This window comes from Pungitius pungitius, chromosome 19 (genome assembly GCF_949316345.1).
Source record: "Pungitius pungitius chromosome 19, fPunPun2.1, whole genome shotgun sequence".
Taxonomy (NCBI): Eukaryota; Metazoa; Chordata; class Actinopteri; order Perciformes; family Gasterosteidae; genus Pungitius; species Pungitius pungitius.
In genome coordinates, this window is record NC_084918.1 from 9,677,316 (window position 1) to 9,695,705 (window position 18,390).

Here is an 18,390-nt window from a genome sequence, read left to right on the forward strand (position 1 = left end):
GCAAAGTCAAAGTTAGGGTTTCGCTAAATAAAGTGAAATGTGGGAAATGTGAAGAAAAGGGGATCCACCCTCTAAAATGTGAAGGGTCAAGATGTAATTTAAGAGCGAAGACGGATATATAGAGGAAAGGATGAAACAGAAAGACAGAAAGATAAAGAGTGGAGACGACAGTGGTGTGAGAGATGTCGCCACCTGGCACCATTTTTCTCCTCTCCCCTTTGGAAAAGCATCATCAGTCATTAGGGGGGAGCGTGACTCGCAGTATCATCATCACTCACACACACACACACAGGCCCAAACACAAGGCGTATTTTAAGGTATAATGCAGCGGCATATCATTTAAGTTATCTCTATGCAGCATTTTGCTGAGCTTATAAAACCGCCTGCAGCTAATGGTGTGATGGATCCCTCCATTATCACCATACGCAGGAGACCAGAGTGGGGTATAGTAAGATAAAGGAATGTAATTGGATAGTTTTTTAGAGAGGGTACAGAAATAACCAGTAAAAATAACAATTGCATGACGGAGTCTAAAAGCCGCTTGAACGTAATGGACACGCCGAAATCACAAAATAACCAATGTTTGTAAAATCAATTCAAACTAATGTAAACTTTAAATAGAAAATGCAGAGATGGCAATGTCAGTCATTGACTTCACTTTGGTCCAGACTGAAGGACAACGTTTTGACATAGTGGTGAAGGTTTGTCCAGACATTCACCCACACAAGATGTGATCCCCTGACTTTTCCACTAGCGCCCAGTTAAAAATGTTTTAACTTTTTGAATTCAAGTACTATTAAATGAAAAATACTGGATAGACTTCTATGAAGCTGTATCCAGCAGTTAATGTTTCTCACAGGATCATTTATGGTAACCTTTCAAGGTCACAAAGTCTTTTTTTGACCGATGACAGTCCAAATGTTTCTTGCACTGTTTCATGAACACTTTGATCAACTGTTGATGAGGTGGGTGAGAAAATGTGCGGGTCTGTTGGCATCACGCGGCACAAGGACTGGTCCCTGCTGGTGTGGAACTAAATGTCACAGCTTGATTAGAATAAATAGTCTCATATGGGCTTTGGGACTGACACCAACGCACAGCAAGGCAAGAATGAGTGTGTGGTGACTCATTGCTTTTGTTCTCTCTCTCTCTCTCTGTCTCTCGCTCTCTCATTAAGAACGCACGCGCACACACACACGCATGCAAACACACACACACACACATGCAAACACACGCACACACTTGGGCACTAAGGCCTTACCTTTCTCTGACCTTACCCAGGGGCCTTTGGGCCGATGTGAACATCACAAACAGAAAGTTGTTGCTGCCTCAGGACATGAACTTTACACCTTGCTCTCTCCCGTACATCCCTCCCTCTCCCTCTCCCTCTCTTTCACTGTCACTCACACAAACCCACACGTACACACTCTTGTCTCAGAAAGTGTATCTCTTCAACATGCCATGCAAACAGCTGAATTCAAACACACACGCACACACCAGCAGTGTTCCTGCATTCCAACAGGTGCTTGTATGAAAACATGTGTTCCGGTGCAGATGTTTATTATCCATGCATGCTTTTGGGTTGGGACGTTGGGCCCGAGTCGGCCAGTGCCTTCTGCATATATTCATTTTGGTGCATATCAGTTACTTTTATGAAGGAGATTGTGTTCTCTTCCTTTCCCTCCACATTGCAATTCCTCATCGCATAAACCATAAATATTAGTGAGGCCTGAAGGAAGGATCTGTCAGTTTACAAAATATACATAATCCACATGCTCCACCCGTGAGCATCATAAATACATGACAGTGGGATACATAAGTGATAGGGCCGAAGGGAATGTCTGGTTAACAGAGGTGGCACTGAGTGATTGTCCCACAGACCCAAATACACATACACACAATACCTATAGTATCCAATATATCCTCTGCTGTAATTAAGTGAATACATTGAGACGGTTCAGTTCGATCGTATGAAAAATATAATGAAAAAGATGTGTAAAGTAAAAGAAAGAATACTTCCAGAGACAAGGAGACAATGAAAACAAGCAAAGAGAGAGAGAGAAGAAAATGAAGAAATAATAAATCAACAACCCTATTCTGTGGTTGCTTAAGGGTAATGAAAGCTCTTTATTAGTCATCTATCCCTTTCTCTCTCTTTCCTCCTAGCGGCTGTCCTTCTGTCTCTCTCTTCTTTGCTCTTTCTGAATTGCCTGATGTACTCTCATCTCTCCAGTAAACGCTAAAAATTCCATTAAGCACAACAAAACACTCGTTTAGAGGTGACATTTGTTTCGCTCAAGTTTGCTTGTCATCTGCATATCAACCGAGGGGCCGCCTGCCTCGGCTTGGATTCCTATTATCTGACACGACCTTGCTTTATAATAACTGGCAAATCATAATGGATTCGCTACTCCTTTTTTCTTTAATGACACGGCTTTACAACAACTGCACTCTGTCTCTGTCTCACTGTGCATTGTTTGTTTCAAAGCGTTAGTGATTTCTGTAATATCTACAATTCTTCACCTTTTATATCACGTGTTTATAAAGATACTCCCAAAAAGTAGCGACAATGTAATAAGTCGGTAGCATACTTGCTAGCAGCCAGTGTAATATCACAACAATATAAATACATTCATCCAACCTTGTAAGTGACACTTATGGCCTTGGTAATCCACGTCATGATTAGATTTGGACACATCTGGTTGGCTATACACATCATTTCCTCAACAGTGACATCAGGCAGCGCTTCAATGCACCGATAATATGTCCCAGAATTCCCTGCAAGGTCAAAGTAAGGCAGACGACGGCCATGGGACTTTTGATGTAGTTCCAATGATGTGGCCTTCAGTGATTTGGAAATAGGGTTCAGGTCTCGGTTGATACCACAATCAAATGATTTACAACCCAACAAATTGAACATCCTGTAGCACTTGGAGTACTTACAGAAAACTGTTATTGCTGTTGGAGGTGTTACACCCTGCTTCTACGCCCCTGGAAAGACTCACACATCCTATTCTCAACCCTAGATCTTTTGGTATTGTATCACTGTCTGCTGCAGAGTCCCTGTATCTGTAAAAAAAATAGATGAATACTAATTAAAATACATCATCCATAAATGTTGTGGTTTAGCCCTTTAAAAGAGCACTGAAGGCTTGAGCTGCACAGCCAGTCAGGCAGAAAAGACAGCAGGAGCAAATGTTTCCCACTGGCTGCCACTTACCACTAATGTTGGTGAAATGATAAATGAGTCCCGGCATGGTGTTTGGAGTCTACGTGTGTGTGTGTCAGCGCGTATGTGCACCCATATCTCTTCCCTTCGTGTAAAGTGTTGCGTCGCATGCCAACAGTTCACAGTGTGAACAGATGTTAGCCAGTAATGCTCTGGGTTTCTGCAACACAATAAGGCATTTTCTCGGGTCCTCAGCTACGAGGAGGAGTCCTATGAGATGCCTGAATTGCTTTATCGAGCGGAACAAAACTAAGGACACGCAGGCTCGCAGCGGCTGCCAGTAAAACACAGGGAGACGCAAATACAAACACAGAAACTCGCTCCAAGCATGTGCGATACGAACCAACAAACAGTGCATACAAAATACCACACACCTAGAATAACGATGACACACACACAGGACTCTCAAAGCCAACAGGAAACCTTTTTAACCGTTAACTTTTTTAAAGACAATATAGAGACAGGGAGATATAACTAGAAGGATGTGAGTATGTTTTTTCATAAATGTCGAATAAAGATACTATGTGCAATTTATAAAAGACCCCCATTGTTTGTCTGCCTATTGGTAGCTGTCACCCTTTTTCCCAATCCAACACCCTTAATTGTTTCCTAGTGCTTTAATATAACAGAGGCAGTCAATGCACTCTATATTTAGCCGCTGCCTGTCACTGAGAACCTGATAAAGGGGAGGGAAATGAGTGGTGATGTTGGAGACCATGGGAGAGGTTAGCTCTGTCTCTTTGAATAGAATCACACTTTCTATGATCATTCTTTGTTACATTGCAGGCGCTAAAATCTATATTTAAGCTTTGGAAAAAAATCTGGCTCCGTTGGAATCTGCATGAAGAATAGTGTCAATCAAAATGACATTAAAATAAAAGCACAAAAGGGAGGGCTAATCACATCAAATATTTTAGTTGACATGCATTGACATATTTGGGTGCATACAGGGACAGATGTGGACTCAGTGGCACATAGTAAGCTGGCAGCAGACAAAAGCTTAGCTAAACCAATCCTCTATATCTGATGTGATGATCGTAAGATGATGTGACCATGAGACAGCAGACCTGACAGCAGACAGGCTATTGCCCCACAGGCACAAAAACAAGCAGGCCTTCTCACGAGCACGAAGCAAATGCATCCAAACAGATGCACGAGTTCAGATGAAACCTTGGTGAAGGGTCCCTGTCAATGACTTTTACTTCATGCAGAAGACTTCAGATGACGTCTTTGCTTTCTGCGGTTCATCATTTACAAGTGCTGACGGAGCTGTTTTTAAATTTGCTAACTTAAGGTGAATTATGAAAAAAAAAATAACAGTTAAGTATAAAAAAAGGAGTAGAACTGAAACCTTAAAATCCATGGCAAATTAATACATAAATGGAATTTAATCTAAATTGAGCTCTAGTTTTAAGTCACATCTGGGTTGTTTGGAGACAATTATTTGATCTAATAACTTATCTTTCATAGTTTACATTTATTAACTTAAAATACTTTGGGATACATAAAAACTGTTTTTATAAGTAAGTAACAGGCTCACATGGCAGTTCGGATTGATTCACAACCCAAACACACATAATAAATGAAACAAATAAAAACCCCAAATCCAATCAATGATATTGACTTTAGTCACAGTATTTACTTGTCTAAAGGTTATATTGTATTTATAGTACTTAACATCCTGGCATATTAACAAATAATAGAAGCTCAAAATATACCCAGGAAGCAAACTTCCAAACTTTTGAGAAAAAAAGTCAAAGAAAGCTGGAACAAGGAGAATGAACTGGGAAGGTTCCTCCTCCTCCACTCAGGCTTGTGTACTTAGGGAACAAGCAGCCTGAGGGAGTCAGAGGGATGATGAATTCGTATGAACCTGACTCTTTGACAGAAGAAAATCATGCAAAACAAAACACACATACACACTGTGACTAACTTTACTTTTCACCAGGAATTTTATTTAAGGGGAGGCGAAGCCTTTGCAAATGAACATTTGAAGAGACAATGATCCTCAGTGGGAGGAGAGGGCCAGATACCCAGCTCAAGGTTTAAACAAATTAGCATGCTAGTCGCGTTCATCTCATCTCCTCCATCCACCCTTCCCTCATCTTTGCTCCCCCTTTCATTAAGGGCTCTCTTTCCCTCATCTGAAAATACATTTGGCAACAGAAAGGTCAGACTTATAATCGGGGAACATAATTAAGTATTTTGAAGGCTTTCAGCGCTGTGGCTGAAATGCTTTAATTAATGTAATTAAAGCGGTTTCAGGAAGACTAGCGGTGAGTCTCCGTGGCAAAGCGGAGTCCCCAAGAGGACTTTTTGTAACCATGCACATGTGTGGGGTGCCGCGTGTGTTTTCACCCTGTGCGTTGCCACCCCCTCATGTGACCCACGGGCAGCTGTAATGTGTCAGTGCAGTACGTGAGTGTGTATGCATGTGCAGTTGTGAAAAGTGCTATCCTATTCTCAAATCGTTATGTCATGCGTCTCTCTGCAACGTGAATGTGTGTAAAAGGTGTGATTTAGCCCCATGTAACACCACTGATGTGATTTTCACTTGAGCGGAACTGCGTCTATTCCTGTGTTTGAATCTGCCTGTAGAGCTCAGTGTTGTCCCCCATCTCACCAGCTGTCTCCTTCTCACACGATAACCCCACCCGCCGCGCACAAAAGATGCGTAACCGCGTCCCCACCACCCCGCAACAACAGGGGCTTCCATGTTACCTGATGCTGCTCATGCTCCCCGCCTCTGATCCCAGCTTGCACCTCTCCAGCTGGGTGGCGACAATCTGACGCTCGGCCTCAAGTTCCCTGGTGAGGCGCTCGAACTGAAGCTCCTGGGGAGGAAGAGGAGGAGGGAGAGGGAGCGTGCGTTAACGACAGTGAGAAAGAACGGGAGCGGGCGAGCGAGGGAAGGCGCGGAAGTCCGGAACTGGAGCTAAAGAAAGGAAACTCAATAGTACTTCTATTCTACACCACAACAAAAATAAACTTTCATTTCACATCGGACTGGTCATTGATGGAGTGACGGGTGTCAAAACCATCAAAAAGCTACGTTCCCTTTTTCCTTTGAAAGCCACCGAACGGAAGCAGAAAGGGTATTTCAGTGTGAATCAGAGAGAAGTGAAGTATTGTCAGCAGCAGATCACGGAAGCAGCTTAAGGCTGGCTGACAGCGACGCGAAAGCTAAAAATGAAGTGTGATCATTAACATGAACGGGATTGACAGGTGAGAAAAGGCGTGAGGCAGAGAGGCTGGTTAAAAGTGTTCTAAATGTGTGAGCAAAAAAGAGTCCTTTAATCCCATCTGCTGTGAAGTAGGGAGGGGGTTGTCAATCGGAGCGGTTGAAGCACTCCACCTGAGACCGGGTTACAAGCTGTGAATCTGTCTCATGAACAGCGCGGTGGAATCCCTTTGTTTTCCTGTTTCGTCCATGAAAAAGAATTTCACGTTTGAAAAATGACACATTCTTAAAAAAGTAGATTAGAAGTGTAAACAAAAATGTTATGTTTTTTTCTTCACTGCAGCTCATAAAAGAAGCTTGAGATTTTAGATCTCTTAGAATCATAATATGGCACGGTTGTTGTCTTTTTCTGTTTTTAAAGGGTGATTTTCTGAACTTGACAAGCTGTTCTAATATTTGCCTTCATATTCTTCATTCTAGAGTTACATTTTGTAAATATTTTGAGGGACTAACAATATCTTAATTGATGTATTTACTCAAAAATATGATTTTGTGTTTCTCACAAAAGGCAGGTTTTTGGCAACAATGCAGCATATTACCAGCTTATAATTGAAATTGCAAACATCAGATCACTGCAATAAAACTCAACAACATGCAGCGAAAGCAAATAACTTGCAATGCAAATGATGTAATTCTACTGTTGGCAGTTGGAAGTATGGTTTTAGAAGCTGCAGTGTTTAGTATTGTGAGTATCATATTCAGTGCATACAAAATACCACACACCTGGAATAACGATGACACACACACAGGATGGACCTACTGCCTACTTCAATATATCGGCTGCAGCTTAAAGCCAACAGGAAACCTTTTTAACCATTAACCTTTTTAAAGAGAATAGACTCAAGAGGGGAGATATAACCAGAAGGATGTGGGTATTTTTTTTCATAAATGAAGATACTATGTGCAACGCTAAAAGCTTCATGGAATGAAGATTAGCTAACCCTGTGTGTGTGTGTGTGTGTGTGTGTGTGTGTGTGTGTGTGTGTGTGTGTGTGTGTGTGTGTGTGTGTGTGCCAATGCATTAGCTATTTAAGTGGCTTGCTGACAGTTCCATATCAGTCATTTAGCTTTGAGCCAGACGGATGAGATTTCAAACGAGCATTTGCTGTGTGCAGGTACGTGCACGCATGTACGTGCACGCAGGGGCATGCATGTTGCATTCAAGTTAATCGCAGCCACATGGAAGTAGATCAATAGTGGAGTGAGCTGCACCCTACTGAAGATATTGTGCACGAGGAGGTGATGTGCGAGACCATGAGAGAGAGAGAGAGAGAGAGAGAGAGAGAGAGAGAGAGAGAGAGAGAGAGAGCGAGATGTAGAAAGAGTCAATGCTGGTTTGATTGGTTTTCTCAAAGCCATTTGAAGCTCTGAATGTGTTGATCCCCCCCTTCGCTATCTCAAGTCTCCAAACTCAAGCCGCTCTCCTCTCCAACACTACAGAGCACAATGCACTTCATCTCCCTCTCTCTGCCTCACCCCTTTTTCACACACGCTTACATCAACCACTTCCTTCATATGCACACCTTCCCCTGGCTCCCCTGTTTTACTCTACACACTATAGTACCACGCTCTCTCCTCCTCTCTCTCTCTCTCTCACACACACACACACTACTCAGGTGCCAAATGCAAGCCACAAACACACAAATACGTGGTACCAGCAGCAGTAAAAATCTTTTACTACCAATTGTATGTGACAATGTGTAAGTTTCAAATAGAAATAATTAACAAGTAAAACTTGTGCCCTTTACACCAAGAGCCGCGAGGCACAATCCCATCCCTCTGTTATGTTCTCTCCGTTGATAGCTCAACCTCCTGCCCGAGCCCCCTGTCCAAATGCTGTCTTTTTTTACAAAGAGATGAACCTCAATCAGATGAACAACAAGTAGCGGGAGGCTCAGCAACCCCTGCGATTTGCAAAGTGCGGTGACGCTGTAATTCTAAATTTCGTTTGGAAGCCCCGCTCTGCTCCCCACAGAAGACTGACTTGTCGCATTGTTTGCCACTGCTGCAAAGGTTTTAAATCCTCAAGGTGTGAGAAAAATGACTTAAATCCATGCACCTTAAGAAGCATTATGCTAATTGATGATATGTAACACCTCAACGGTAAAGTATCTAAAATGCTTAATGCTTGAATGAAAATACAGATGGGAAACCTGTTAGGCTCTTGCATCCGGGTAGAATTTATTCAAATATGCATAACCTTTTTGTCAAATGTTGTGCATTTGAATCTTTTGCCTCAGGAAAAGTTTGTCAAATGATGTCTAGGAAGATGAACTGCTACTGACAGTTCATTTCAGAAGCACATTCGTGAAATATCATACTATCTGTGCGATGAGTGAGTTAAGACTACAGAGAGAGCAAAGAATGAATTTGTTCATTCCTAATTAATGTAGGAATTAACAGAGAATCAGTAATCAGTAGTTTAGAATCTGTGCTGCATCTTGGGGTTTATTTTTAACAATTTAAACTGAAAAATCCTGTGGGCAGCTTTTTAGACACAAAATGTATTATATGATTTAGAGCCTCTCTATTTTTATAGATAATATATAGTGCATATTATTGTGAATTCAGCTGCAGTACCAGAACAGTGACTAATGCTATAATCATGTTAATACTGTACTAATTGCTACAAAGATTAGCAACTCAACATCACGAAGGCTATGCATGTTTTCAGATTCATGTTTACTTTGTTGAATTAGGCTTTTTGCAGACAACACATCTGCCAACCCGGTAACTTTTCTCTCTGTAAAAGCTTACTGAGTCGCCAGAGCAGGGAAATTTAACTGACGCAAACATCAAAAAATAAAAAAGTATGACGTACTGGCAAAGTAAGGAACTATTCTAACAACATCCTGACTTCAGTTCAGTTCAGGATACTGACATAATCTAAACGCAACTGGAATAAAAAAGAAGGAGTTAATTATGGCTGAAAAAATAATAGAAAAGTGTACCATTTAACTTTATGTGACACACAGCTGCTAAAGGTGTAAGTACTTGGTATAAGGAACACACCCAAGCTGAATCTTGGCTGGAGACCACTCGTATTCTTTACTGCACTTTAAAATGTTATCCGATTGTCATTGGACCATAGTCCAACAAGATATTAACTCAACATGTCATCCCACAACAATAAAAACAAACAACTTGTCATACCAGCTATTTCCATGGCTCTGCATGTGTGTTTAAGAATAACCTGCTGTTCCACAAGTTGTAACAATGGCGCTAAGCCATTTGTTCTGTGTGTAGTAATATATTTTACCTCAAGACGTGCATAGACCACAACTACATAAATCCGTAACCAATGCGTCGGGGCGAGCTTCAGCTGTTGCTCCTTTCGCTTTGATCGTGCGTTTCTATGAAATTGCACAAAGAGCGGGATTCCACAGAGTCGTTTGTGCGTCGTGTGCGTGTGCCACTGCCTTCCTCTCGTGAATGAATAGAAGACAGCACCCACAGCAGCCTACACAGGTCTCTATGGAAACTGAAGAACCATATGCATCCCCCACCCTGCCGGCATAGATTAGGCCTAGACCTGACTCACACACACACCTGCACACAGAGGTGTCTGCGTATAGAGAACAGCCTCTACACATAGAGGAAGTGACCAGTCTCCTCAAGTTTCTTAGTGTAAGTAATGCTCATTTGACTGTCACCCCATTATTCATAGGCTATTAAAGCCAATTAGAGAGCCGCACAGCCAGAAAATACAATGTTACAGCTCTGTGCATTTTCAATTCCAGCTTTCAGGATTACATCCAACACAGCTGTGTTGAAATGCAACTGGATGAAACAGTATGAACATATACTGTCTTGCTGAGTCAATCCCACAAGCATGTATAAAATAAAATGCAGTGTCCCATGTATTAGAGCTTTAAATTAGATAAATGGCAGCAGTAATTCTCTCTCTGTTTAAGCGAAATCCCCCACTTGCCACCATAAAGTCACTGTGGGCTGTCTGTGCGTGATGGTCTCTGTGTGTCCAGAGATAAGGCCCAATCATTATAAAGTGGCCTGTGGGCAGCTATTAACAGTGCTGTTTTTGGGTGGGAGACAAAAGGCTATCAAATTGAGCTATGACCTTCTAGTTGAGTAGTATCTCCCTCCTTCGCCTCCCTTACCTCAATCAAGAAAGACGAATGAAAACAACTGAGACGAGATGAGTGGGAAAGTGGGAGTGTAAATGGGACCTGGTAAAAAGGTCACTCTCTCCTCTCCTCCGTCACTTCCACGCATAATAAAATTCACCATAGGGTACCAATGAAGCCTGTCCCTCCTTTCGAAACCTCCAGATGCGGTTCATGCAGCCCAGGTATGGTTCAAATTTAGCTGGGACTCATTTCTGCCTGTCTCGTCTGTCACTTTAATGAGTGTGAAAAGTCAACCGCGAGTCAGGAGAGGAGCAGCAGGAGGAAGGGGGGCAAGAACCGGAGGGGAGGAAAAAACACAGAGTAGAGACAGAGGGAGCAAGGGAGAAAGACAGAGGAGACGTCTCTGCTGATGAAAGTCACATGAGATGATAGCCGAGGGAGGGACACCTGATCCACTCCCCATGCGTGTGTGCGCAAGAAAGAAAGAATAAAGGGAACGGAGTGGGCTGATCATATTTATGTCTCTTTTATACCTCAATGTGGGTATGGAATGCCTGTAAGTGAACACTAGGGTTTACTGTTACCTGCTATGGGGCATGTGTGCTTTTGCTCCTGATTTTTATCCTGGGAAGAACAAACACAATCTGTTGACTTTTGAAGTGGGAGCTATTTTGCGTTGGGAGTATCCTGGATTTGGTTTCGATAACTTCCATTACTTGTAACTTGAATAGTATTTGTTACACTCACACTTTACACGCTGAAGTGAGATTTGGGAAAAAGCAACATGGCTAAAACAAGCAACTGAACATATGAAGAAAAAAGGATGCTAATTGCTAATTGAAAACAGTTTACCAATTGTATGTATCACTTTATGTTGAGATGAAACTGAAGGCAGGCTTTTGAGGAGTCAAAAGGTAGGTAAAACAATATAGATCTTAAGATTACAAAGAAAACCAATGTGGAGTCCTCACTAAAGAACAAGAACATTTGTTTGTGTATGTGTGCGTGCCTGCAGTAGTTGTGTAACCCTTTTCATGGGCGTGCATCCTTGTGTGGGTGTGTACACAGGTGCTCTAGCAATCTGGCAAATGCTGATACTAGACAAAGAAATATTACACAGCTCGTTTTGGCTTCATTCTGCATCAACCTAGCTCATTAACACATATCCCTTTCAAAAAACACATGATTCATTATTGTTGTGCACCGGGGATACTACTACTCGCAGTGAGCACTGGCCTTTTCTGTACAAGCAAGCTTCTAAAGAAATTTAATTCACATTAGTAGCAATACCTGGGAGGCGTTCTTTAATATGATTATGGGTTTGGCAAAGATGCAATTTACTCCTGATGATAACAGTCAACTACATAATCCCAATATATACACACAAGAAAACACTACAAATACCATCAATGCTAAAAATAACAATCATGAAAATAATGGCAACAACGAAAAAGCCTATTAGTTGGAAAACAAATCCACTGGTGTGATTGACCTTGTCCGAGAACCACTACGGGTAAGCGCCGACCAAGCGTGCATTAAATAACCAAACCCGCCATCCATCAGTTCACTTAAAAGAAAAATCATGACAGTGTTTTCTTGCTTGTGGCAATTCATTAAATCTGACATTTAAGGTTCAATATACGTGATTCAGATAATCAATGCAGTGGCACACAAGGAATTGCAGTGAAGAGAAGAGATAGCAGAGTCATGTCTACCGCATGCGTGGGCGCGTGCGTGTAGTAATCCGATGTACTCTGATCTTTGTTGACATCGCCGGCCTGGCCTGGTGTGAATTGGCTAGCTAACGGCTGGCGGCGTACAGCGGTCATACGGCGAACGCGGCGCACGGCTCCCCCCTACGGTTCCTCCGCCAGCCGCCGCCTCGCTCACTCAGTGGCTAAATAACTAAGGCAATGACAGTGAATGAGACAATGGTCACAGCAGCTACCACATCCGTAGGTTTTTAATACCACCAATATGACAGTATTTAAGAGAACTCAAAGGCTCACAGTTCATTGGCAATAATACAAATTAATGTAATGTAATTCAAATTACAGACTGGAGATTCTTTGTTTGTAGTATGGTTGTATATGTAGTCAATACAGTGACTTTGGGCTTTGTGTGCCATTGCGGTCTGAGTTCTCTAGTTTCTCTTTGTGGAGCAGATGATGCGAACAAAATTTGACTCGCCCAAATCGTAGAGGGAGTAGCTATCAAGTCTTTTATAACAGGGTCTCATTTAAATTCGCTCTAGTTGACTGGAATTTCTAACAAGCCAACTGACCGGAAGTTTGGGACCAAATATTTTCCTCTTTCTAATAGTAACATTTTTGACAAATAACGTCATTTTTAGGTTCCGATCATTAAGATTCTTTAAATGTCTTGAGATAAGTTCCATCTGTGGTTTGACCAAAAAATTTAAAAAATGAGACGTCACTATGAATCTAAATTTAAAGTATTAAAAGTGTTGTATAATAATAGGTTATAATTCACTGTCAAAGGAGACATTGTAACCTTTGCTCAAAGAGAAAACTTCTTAACCACCGTCCGTGTTCTGCTCTGAGTATTTATAGCTCTAATCAAACTTCCAGTGTGTCGTAGTTCTGCTTCTGAGGTGTTTGATAAATATGAGCCCAGTATTAAAATAGCTGTGATCCACCCAAAAAAGGAACAGCTTGAAAGACGGACAAATCAAAGCGCCATCACTAAACAATTGAAAATAAGCCATTTATAAGTCTTGAATAAGGCTAATGGTTTGTCACTAGATGAAAAATACTGAAAGATATTGACCATATTTCTTATAGATAGAACCTCTAAACTAGTAATGCCAACAAGAATAATCAGCTGTATTGTTTGGATTTGGAATTCTAAAGCTACTTTCAAAACTGCACAAACATAAGATATATGACTGCCAACAGCTGGGCCATAACAGTTTTATATGCATTTTAAATATTCAACACACAAACACAGTACTACTTTGACACATTTCTCCTTGTTAACTTATTTAAGAGCTCAGTGGGCAAAATAAAATCATATCAATGTATATCTCAGAATTTGTCTCCGTCCCTCCTGCTGTCACTCTCTCTCCTCCTCGTTCCAGGACCGACGTCTCTTTTTCTTTGCTTTTATGGGTTGCACAGGTATGTGTGTGTGTGTGTGTGTGTGTGTGTGTGAGTGTCAGAGACAGAGACAGTTTTAGGGGATTTTAAACAGAACGGGACGTTAGCTCAGTTAGCGCGCACACACACACATACAGATGAAACTCGGATGTGCTAATTATGGCAAAAGTACAGCTTTGGTCTGTCAGCATTACATAAGACATTAGAGGGAACACTGAAAAAGAAAATGTGGTCGTCAAAGACTTTAACTGCAAACTCTTTACTATTTTCTTTTCATTCTGTTAACTGGGCGCACTTGTGGTTTTCCGGCCCTTTTAAAATTCAGTTTTTTTTTGCCGCGCTGCTTTGAAACAACAAAGACTAAAATGGTCATTGTCAAAACCCTGTAGGAGCAGAATCGTCAGTGAAGAATCGCCTTAGTAGCGGCCTTTGTTAATGTCATTTGGTTAAGCCTGTTTGGCCCCGCTCCTTAATGCCTGCGTGTGCTCATTGGCGTGTGTTTGATTAAATGTGTGTGAACCTGTCAATGAAGTGCTGCAGTGATTAACTCCTTCATTATTAACTGTCAAGAGTAACATATTACGTTTTTACATGTGGAGATCAAATTATTGCATTTGAATACTGTCTAAAAGTTTGACTGTATTTAACTTGTCTAATTAGTGTGAATTATACGAGCAAGTGAATTCATTGTAAATACTCTAATCCTTTTTCTTTCCATTCTCTCATTCATAAATGGCTAATTCAATACTACTGACGGTGCTGTATATAATGTTTAATATCTCAGTTTACGGTTTGGGTTATAGCTTCACTTGGCTGCTACCAACATCACTGAGGCCTCCTTTCTGTTGTGGTCAGGATTGATGGTGTTATAACAATACATTGATTAAATAAAATGAAGAAACCTTTTTTTTTTTCATTACTGTGACATTTATTGAGACCACATTTATTGTTAGACTAAATAAATGTCACCAGTCTGAGAACCACAAAACGTCATCCATGTTTTTTTTTTTTTCATTAGTTCACCATCTGACAGCCTGAAAAGATCAATGCTTTAAAGAGATCAGCTTTTTTATTTCTTTTTGATTGAATCAAAAGTCTGACCCTGGTACCTGCTGTTTAATAATGACCACAGAACTATTATCCCTGTCACACTAACGAGACAGAATGCCCTTTGAGTTTTTATTATTATAGTATAACCGGGAAACGTGAACGCTACCTTTATTTAACTTCATGAGTGTTCTTCTTTTATAACTGTCCCAAAACTTTGGACGGTAAACGCTGAGCAGCCTTCAAAGAAAAAGCTTATAAGTTTATAAAATGATTTTATAACTCCATTTGATCAAGAGGTAACTTAAGAATGAATGCAATCGTTGACGGCCAGACATATTAACATGTAATTCATCTGTCTATTGGTTTCAGTATTGTGTGCGTGCTCTCATGCTCTTGTGTGCAGGGTGGGTGACATGGACGTGTAAGTGTTGGCTGTTGGCTCTATGACAGCGTAGGAGACAGCCTGATTGGGTTCACACAGTGAGTATGGGTTCGGGCACAGACAAAATGTCACTCGGAAAATGTCACTGCCTAAATGCCATTGCAGCTCTAGGTGGCCTGTGTGTGTGTGTGTGTGTTGCGGGTGCAGGAGGGTATGCTCACAATACCCTCGTAGCACATCCAGTAAGCGTGTGTGTTGGGGCTCTATACGGACTCGTCTGGTTGGCAGCATCATCTTGTCTGACATCCTACATGTGCCGGTGGTTAAGTGTTTTCCAAATTTGCTGATGAATTTGCCGTACTGTGGATATTGGCAGACAGACACAACATCTGTCTTCGGATGACATCCCGTTGAACGTGTTTCAGCTTGAATTTTAAATAAATACCCAGAGGTGCTTGTTAATTTGATGCCCATTTGCAGCATTTCAGAAAGGAAAATATATTAACTCCATTTTATATTCAAGAGAGAGCATTTATTCACTCATAAAGTGGTGGTGGTAAAGAAATGGCTTGTAAGCAGTAGGCTGTAGTTTTGAATTTTCCCCGACCAGCTTGGGAAAGTATAGGCACGTAAAAGTGAATGCGCAAACACTCGGCCTTCTCTCAACACTTACTGGCAGTGTGCCCTTGAGCAGGGCAGTCAGTGCACAGTGATATAAAGCACAGCAGAAGAATGTGGATGTTCTGGGCAGCTGCCAGGTTAAACTTAGTACATGAATACAAAGTAGGGGCGATGCTGAAAAAATGCCAGCATGCTCAGCAAAACTCTTCTGTGAACAAAAAAAAAAATACAAACCACAAAATGATTCACCCGGCAAGTGTTTTTCTAGCATTTCTTGTCAGCTCTTTCCACTCCTGTCCTCTATCTCCACCACATGATGTGACAGAGGACTCCAGAGAGGCCCCAAAGGTCATCCGTCCGCTGGCAGTCACAAACACTTGTTTTGATAGATTAGCCAGTGCAAGCACACGCAAACGCTTGCACAGATCTGGGCCTACATATGCAGACGCATACACAAGGGTCCGCTCAAGCAACACTCCCAAGCACGCTCACCCATGGAAATGGTTTACTGGGAGGAGAGGAAATGCAAATTAACTAATGATAAAAAGCAACAACATATTGAGTCTAATTCTTAACAAAGTTTAAGTTAGTCAAGTCCTCCCTGTTTGCTATTTTCTCGCAACTACAAAACTGCATTGTGAGTGTAATTTCAAGCAAAGCGTCTTGTTGTGAATTATGTTGACTTATCACAAATGAGTCTCCAGTGAGTCAGCCAAAGTTGGCCCGAGGAGGGGGTGCGTGGTGGAGGAAGGAAGTAAAATTAACTTCTCTATTGTATGAAAGACAGCAGCAGTTGACCACTTTGTTATTTTAGAGATTTTAAGAGCTGAAAAGGAGAAACCAGGTAAAGGGGAATCTACAGTCAATGACTTTCCTTTAATTTACACATAAAGAGAACAAAGGGACATTTTGGACATGCGTCCTCTAAATGAGGTAGAGATGTAGAGCAGGCACACACCAACGTGTGCAACGCCACCACTGGATCAGTTAGTGTGAAGTGGAGAGGAAGCAGAGGAGGTCGCTGCTTTCTGATTTGTTGATGGAGGCTTCAGGTCCGCGCTTGCATGCATGTGTGTGCGCGTGTGTGTGTGTAATCTAGTGTGAGCCGTGAGACAGCATGCTGTCTTTGTATGTTAACCGCAGTCGGGCTAAACTGTCGGTTCGTCTGAGCGACTGAAAGCGCAAACAGCGTGTTGTCCCTCTGCACGGGTGGCTGCGCTTCCACGCGCGCGCGTGTGTGTGTGCGTGCACGTGACTACAGTGCGTTTGTGTGCAGGTACGCGTGTACGTGTGACAGTGCGTATGACAGATACAGTATGTGAGTCCTTAAGCCTAAACCGGAGCGAGGAGCGTGACGATGATCCAATCGCAGACAGGCCCTTCGGCTCAGTCTTCTATGATGGGCAAAGGTTTAACGAGCGCCTCTGCCAACTCATTCACAGCGTTAAAATGCATTCGCATTTCATTCAAATCAGAGGTGTGTGGCCCATTGGATACGAATCTAATTGACACAGACGCAATGGAACCTCCAGCATGTAGAGGTTGAACGTACTAACCTGTGTGAGAGCGATCCAGTCACTAATTGAACTGAACTGGTGAAATTATATATTTCACACTACCTTTTGTGAACCCTCACTGTCTATTTCTCCTTTTTCCACTTCATGTGGAGGTAGCTGCAAGTGCTTGTGATCGTCTTAGTGAAATGTCAAGTGCTCCTATTCGTTTGGAAGACAGCGGCCTTGTGAGGAGCAACCGCTTCTGTGTCATGTCGAGCTTGAATCCCCCTGAGGCTCCATTGACCGGTCATCTCATTACCTTTATAACGCCGAAGATGCCATTGAGCCATTTCAAAGAGTCTATTTTCACTTTAGCTCCATTAAAACAGATCATTTAAGAATAAAGGCTTTGTTTAACTGGATTTAGTTGTTATAAAATATGTGATAAATGCACTGTAACATCATGCAGTCTTTTTATACGGTGTGTGTCCACATTCCAGCCATTGTCATCCATTTTGTAACAGAGCTCTTGTACTGAATGAAACACAATATATGAGTGAAGGCTACTCAGTTTGAACCTCGTTGTGCTTCCCTGGCGCAGTCACAAAATCAGTTCTACTACTACAACCGAATGGGGAATCAGATTAACTGCTTGTTTTCAGTGATTTGGAAGCCTTTGATGATTCACCGCCATGAGAGGCGTTATTTCTCTACGGTGACGCAGCGCCGGACAGACCGCCGCTTGTTACCACGTGAGCCGGCTCCCATCAATCTGTAAAAAGACTGCCGCCGCTCTCATCTCTAAATCAAACAAATGAAACACATGGAGAGATTTATTGTTGCTTTTAAACTACTGGGATGAGCTCACCAGCCTCCGGTTACCCTGAGTAGGTGTTGGGTGTGAGAAACGATACTACCGTCTGACTCCTGCTTTTGAAGATGATGCTGTCCTCTCTGTAAAAAAAAAGGCTTGATGGATTGTAGTCACAGTAGGTGTTTGGAAAAGCTATTCATCCATCACAAATTTCCTTTTATAATACAGGTAGATGAAATCCAGCGTTCTGATTGTGAGTCACGAGTTGTACATTATTCAGCGATAATGTACAGTTGCTGTTCACACTGCGCACTCAATGTAACGGGTTAGATTTTGCGCGATCGTTAGTT

General features: G+C 41.9%; 1 protein-coding gene across 1 annotated transcript in view; it reads right to left on the reverse strand.

Annotated features, from left to right (window-relative positions):
- Positions 1 to 18,390, reverse strand: part of ctnnd2a (catenin (cadherin-associated protein), delta 2a) — a 221,281-nt gene that overhangs the window by 149,093 nt on the left and 53,798 nt on the right. Inside the window, exon 3 of the mRNA XM_037455312.2 lies at positions 5,951 to 6,063. Coding sequence (XP_037311209.2) covers positions 5,951 to 6,063 — 113 coding nt within the window. The remainder of the gene's footprint in view (positions 1 to 5,950; positions 6,064 to 18,390) is intronic.